Consider the following 6,759-nt stretch of genomic DNA (forward strand, 5'->3'; position numbering starts at 1 on the left):
AAGCAAAGTCGTCATTTAACAATAAGTTGACGTCCGATTGGTACAAAAATATATCCCACGATATGGCATGCCTTAACAAACACTGTGTTAAAATTCCAAGCATCTGTGATAAATAGTTGCTGAGAAATCTTTGACGAAAATTTGTTTGAAAATTTGGTTAAAAAATAAGCAAAGTTGTCATTTAACAGGAAGTTGACGTCTGATTGGTACAAAAATATATCACACGATATGGCATGCCTATACAAATACTGTGTTAAAATTTCAAGCATCTGCGATAAATAGCTGCTGAGAAATCTTTGACGAAAATTTGTTTGAAAATTTTGGTTAAAAAATAAGCAAAGTCGTCATATAACAGGAAATTGACGTCCGATTGGTACAAAAATATATCCCACGATATGGCATGCCTTAACAAACACTGTGTTAAAATTTCAAGCATCTGCGATAAATAGTTGCTGAGATAAATGCGACAGAAATTTTTGTTACGGACGGACAGACAGACGGACAGACAGATAGACGGACGGACGGACGGACGGACGGACGGACGGACAGACAGACAGACACACAAGGGTAAAACAGTATACCCCCTCTCCTTCGGAACGGGGGTATAAAAAAGTGGTTGTCTAACCCAAAATGAGAAAAATCAAACCAGGGTGCACAACTAGATATGCAGGCCTATCATATCCTAGAGTTTTGTACTATTTTGTTCAGCCATCTCTGAGAAACAAGTTCAGAGCGGAAAAGAAGAAAAAGAAAAAGACGAAGAATAATAAAACATGTATTAAGAACTGTACAAAAACAATAAGTCTCCAAATTTCATTCGGGAGACTTAATAAAAAATATTAAATAGAGATAGGATCATCAAACATCAATAATTTAAAAATAATTGACAATTTCTGATTCTAAGGGGGTCAGGATGACCTCTTAGGGTCATGACTTACATGCCATACTGATCTGGTGCGCCATGACCTAAGAGGGAATAATATCTTTGGATTAAGGTGGGGATCTCAATGGTTTTTATATTTGATAATTTCAGGAAGAGCACTTGGGATCATAACCTACATACCATCTGAAATGCCTTGAACAAAGAAACAATAATATAATATGTACATGATATATGATTCAATTTAAGAACCCAGATATAGATCAATCATCTATGTTTTGTAATACTTCCTATGTATATACACAAATGCGATAGGATAGGTAACGATGATAAGCTTATTTAAATATTATACCAGATGATACAGTATGCTGTCAAAGGGAGATCACATTTAGAAAGTGAAAGTAGAACTTATGTATGCTGGCATCTCATTATATTGTGCTACTGCTACTACATGTATTATGCTTACCTATATCGGTCAACATCATAATGATAATCCAATTAAAACACAATAATGAATTCCTTTAGCTGATCTTAACTAATCCTTTTCTGCATATGGAAAACACAGACTTGTATGTAATGACACGTATGGTATGTATACAATTGAAGAGCTGGGTAAAACTAGTACCCGCTAATGAGACCTGCAGACCTGTGTTGTGTACGTAACTTCAGACAAGATCAGTTATTTGTAACATGCATGTTTTTTTATGACCTATTCTTCAAATCCACTTGCACTATTTTATTAGGTAAATAACAGCTTTAAGGTGGTGCAGGACACCTGCATATTGTGATGTATACTTCCTATTGAGATAAACAATAAAGTATTTTAAATATTAATTAAATATTTACCCCCCAAATAATGTTACCCAACATTGAAGCGCAATGGCTTAGAGCGTTTACATGTCTGTAAGAGCATTGGGGTCCAAGGTGTATTTTAAGTAATTTTACAATTGATATAAATTAATTTTCATGGGGGGGGGGGGGGAGGGGGGGGTCTGGACCCCTCACTCCCACCCCTTCTCTAAATCTGTGAACACGATGATGTACATGTAGGTAAACAGAAGCAAATCTGAAAACGGCAACCGCCACGGGGAGGGGGCATAATTTAATTTTTAATTTTGTTTGTAATAATTATGTAGACCATTATACTTTCTATGACATAAAATGTTAAGATTATTGATTAACTGAAAATTCACTGCAAACAGTTCAACCCCAAATTGGACATAAAGTGCTGCTCATGTGTATTATCATATGGGAAGGGATCTCATCCTTCAGTTATGAAAATTATAATTTTTAAATGTATTACCGCCGGAGCTTGCATGTGGCCTTCATTTTTAATTAAAATGGTACAAAACAGTGTCATTTAGGGGCAAACACTTGGTGTTACTATCTAACGACAGCATCTAGTTAATTTTGTCTCTGTAACACTTTGATTGAAAACCAGGTGTTAAATGCTCATTTATAGTCGACATTATATAAATAGTGCCTGTTTGGGAGGGTAACTGTTAAAATTGACACCCCGAGACAACCTATGTCAACCAACGCGAAGCGGAGGTTGACAATGGTTTTCGAGGGGTGTCAATTTCAAAAGTTACCCTCCCAAACAGGCACTATTTATTTTATTATACTGAATGTCTTAATTTAAAAAAAAAAATTCTGCTTTTATATAAAAATGAAGTGAATTCTACGGCGAACCGTACGCGCATGATCTACGCGCATGTAACAATTCGTTGTGCTACCCGTTGCCAAGTGCGTTGCTAACGCTGAGGGTTATAGAACGGATTACCAACTGCGTCTTAACCAATCAGATTTCAGTATTTAACATGAAAGTATAATAATAGTTTATACAGTTCTTTTGTGTAACATGCCTTTTTTCACTAACGGGTTGTGCAACGTCTAAGCAGATCAATCTTGTTTCACTGATTTCACCGGCAACTTGTATGGTATTATATTTAAAATCGTTACAAAACAGAACTTAAAAAAATTTGAATCAGATTTGTAAGAATTAATTTTATTTAATGCATATAGCTAAAACAGTTTCCATCCGGAAAAGGATGTTCTTCCTCTGCCATCACTGTGAACGACACCTTCCCCTATGTCGTGCATACGTATGTAGACGTGATCTCCAGTATGCGTCTCAACCACGGCAACCCCAGTCCCATGGTCCCAACCACCATTCCCGTCGTCATCTGCGAAAGCTGATCCAAACACCTCCCCGTTGACCACTAGTTCAACACTCGCCCACCCATGGTTTTGAATAGCAACGGCCCATACAAACACATAGACACCCGAACTTGGAACAATAAAGATACCGTCGTCCTGGTGATAACCTTGACCTTTGTTGACTTTAACCACGTCATATATCAGTGTGTGATGTGGAGGGAGATCTGCTTTCGTGCTTGTAGATAAATAGGCGTAGAAAGCTACTTGCTCGGTTGGAGCGACCGTTGCTGGAACTGAGTTAAAAAGAAATATTCATGAAACTTGTACGTGTCTTAAAAATGTAGAAAGTTCATATATATATTTTCATATCATCAATAATTATAATAAATTCATTAAAAACAGCCTTACCAATTCTTTTTTGGATATGAGAATGCAATGAGTAGGATTTCATTTCGTTGCTATTTGATGTGTCAATTCCATCCACTTTTTGTTTATTCAAATTGAAACTTTTTAAATGTTTCTCAAACATTTTATATAACTGCTTCTCATTACTCTGTTGAATCTTCTTAACTGTATCCTCAAGACAACTTATCTTGATTGTTAACTCGTCATTCTTTTTCTCAGTCTCAGAGACTCGTCTCTGTAGGTCTTGATTCTGTTGTAAGAGGTGACCATGTTCCTCCATTAATTGATTGAGTTTCCACTCCAACTTCCACAGTCGGTCCTTATCCACACGACCATCGTTTTGAGAAGCTGTAGCAGAACATGAAACAAGGCAAAGAGAAAACACTGACAGTAGCAGGAAACACGCCATGTTGAACCAAAGTTCAAATTCTAGTAGTATATGATATCTTCATGCACTTGCAGAAATCACTGATAAGGAATAGGACACATAATACTAGAATTTGATACTGACAATATCCGTAAATACGCCATGTTGCATTTGGAAAGTACTGAATTCTAGATTATAATATACCTTCCATTATAGACTGATAAGAAATATTATAATGTTTTCGTTGCTGCAAATAAATAATAAATATAAAATTAACGGTGCAAAACTTATTTATTTTCGCTCGTACAATAACATTGCATGGCATGTTTGAATGCCGGTAAAAACTCTAAACAAGTAAAAATGTGTCAATGTGACAGCAAACCGGGTTTTTCTTTCTGTGAACTGCATCTATAATCCATTGGAAACCCTGAATTGATAACCAAAACATATCCAGAGAAATAAGGAAGCCTGTATGCAATTTTTCTGCGAGATAATAACTAAATTCAACAGTTGTTTTTTTTCTCATGTTATCCAAACCAAAATCCAAATAATATGAACTTTTCCGTTATATGCACAATTAATCTCAAAAACATCTCTCCTCATATATGAATACACGTGGCTGCAGTTCTGGTAGATGAATTAACTCGGACTATCTTGGACCATTCAATTTTTGACTAAGTAAATTAAATCAGGAATATTTAATTAATATACGTTACTTTCATACAGTTTTGAATCCTTAAATTCAACATTCAAATGAGCGTATATGACACATGTTGATATAAATGTTGGTAAAATTACATTATAATCAATATACTCTCTTCCGCTTTAAATTTTCAAATTATACAACATTTGACCAAAATTTATGATTTTAAAAAGCTTAGAAATTGTAAAAAGTGTAATAGCCCCAGCGGGATTCGAAATAATGGCTTTTACGCACTAACGGTTTTCACAGAGAAAACCCCCCATAAAATTACACTTGATTTTATCGTTTATTATGAGATGAAGTACGTCACAATATGAAGTTGTCCCATTCCTCCTTTAACTCAAATCACTTCAAGAGAAAAAAGTCTCCAAACCATAGAATGCCTTTACTGGAACCCCGTGGCCTTTAAACACTCAATTTGTTTATATCAATCTAAAATGTTTAATTTATCTAGTTGATCAGCATCCTTGCGGTACAAACAACAAACAAACGATAATGGCGCATCATGTGTGTTTAAAAGTAATAAAGACCGATTAGTACGGTGTATTTACGTTTGCTTTTCATGTTAAATTAAAATTCCCAATACCATAGTAATTTCATTAATATTGTTGAGTTCCGTTTTTCGTAGATTTTGTTTTTGATTTGTGCACGGAATTAAATAAATGTCAACGTGAAAGTTCTTACAAAGCATTGCTTCGATAGAATCATTTTTACGCTGTTATGTATCCAAGAAGTGTTGTTTTTTATTCTAAATTAAATTCGCGCCCAAGAATACTGAACACCGATTATGAATACTGTTGTAATTTCTAACGTCTTTTAATCTTTATTTAGTTGATGACTAATGTGTTGTTTATTTTCGGAATAAAATAAACAATATATTATGATCGCGAATGTATTGGTTAGCATAATATCTTTATTTGAATCGTTTCAAAAGTCTGTATGGTTATATGTGAATCGTACATTTGATGACCCAAGACGTTCTTTGTTATCTGCAATTTGATAGTCGTAAATATTAGACCAACATTGACCTTTTAGAGGACACAGACAATTACACACTCTCGACACAGTGCATTGCTTCTTATCATTTACTCCAATGTTCACTGGGGAACCGAAAACCTACCTACAAAGTTTGCAATGGCGTATTTTGAGGTTTTGTTAATTGTTTGCGCATGCATTATGGGAAGCGAGTCGAAACTATGTGAAAACTTGGATACCTTACAGGGGATCCTACAGCGCCTAGAAATGTTAGAAACGGAAAATGAAATGCTCAAAAAACAGATTGAAGGGAACGAAAAAAGAAATTATTACTTAACTAAAAAAATTGAAAGTCTAGAAAAACGCGTCAGCTTTGTTTATAAAAAGAACAAAGAGACCACTGCAGATGACGAACAATGGACAATATATGAAGCTAACTACTCAGATGCTAAACTACAAAATTCAGCGCTTTTAGAAAAATATGAAAGAGGAGTTAGCAGTTTTAATAATCAAAGAAGAAAACGAATAAGTAAGACTTATTTCCTTATCTTTTATGAAAAAGTCAATTTCAATGTTGCATGACCTCAGAGTTAAACAGTATAATTCCACTGTTTACCATGCTTTACCAATGTAGGATTCTGGTTTGTCTTGCAGTTCCACCAACATCTGATACAACGGACCATGTAGCTTTCCACGCGTATCTCTCAACAAGTACCCAATCTGGTCTTCGGCAGCATCATACTTTGGTATTCGATAGCGTGAGGGTCAACAAAGGAAACGGGTATAATAAAGGGGATGGCATCTTTGTAGTCCCTCAGACGGGTGTCTACGTATTCACATGGACTGTTACTGTTCAAGTTCATGGATGGGCGAGTGTTGAGATCGTCGTAAACGGAGAAGTGATAGGATCGGCTTTTGCAGATGGAAATGGTGCTTGGGACCAAGGATCTGGTATAGTTTTGGTAGAAGTAAATACAGGCGACCATGTGTTCCTCCGTATGCAAGAAAATGGAATAAATGCGGTGAATAGCAATGCTAGAGGACGGACCACTTTCTCAGGATGGAAATTGTTTTAAATAATTATCTACATTCCCATAATAAAAGTGAAGTGACTGCAAACTTGTTTATTCCGGATGTATGTTATGTAAAGAATATCGGCTTACTAAAGTAACATTAAACCTATTTATGAAATAATAAATTTTATCAATTTTATTCTAAAATGATTGAATAATAACATTGATTAACACAAGTAATTAACATTCATCCACA

At 35.2% G+C, this 6,759-nt stretch overlaps 1 protein-coding gene across 1 annotated transcript; it reads right to left on the reverse strand.

Annotated features, from left to right (window-relative positions):
• Positions 1-2,882: 2,882 nt before the first annotated feature.
• LOC136274085 (uncharacterized) lies at positions 2,883-3,896 on the reverse strand. The gene is made up of 2 exons (XM_066080272.1): positions 3,449-3,896; positions 2,883-3,333 (listed from the first exon to the last, which is right to left on the reverse strand). The coding sequence occupies exons 1-2, from the start codon at positions 3,852-3,854 to the stop codon at positions 2,906-2,908; spliced, it is 834 nt and encodes a 277-aa protein (XP_065936344.1). The 5' UTR covers positions 3,855-3,896; the 3' UTR covers positions 2,883-2,905.
• Between the last annotated feature and the right edge of the window lie 2,863 nt (positions 3,897-6,759).

Source organism: Magallana gigas, chromosome 1, assembly GCF_963853765.1.
Source record: "Magallana gigas chromosome 1, xbMagGiga1.1, whole genome shotgun sequence".
NCBI classification, from domain to species: Eukaryota; Metazoa; Mollusca; class Bivalvia; order Ostreida; family Ostreidae; genus Magallana; species Magallana gigas.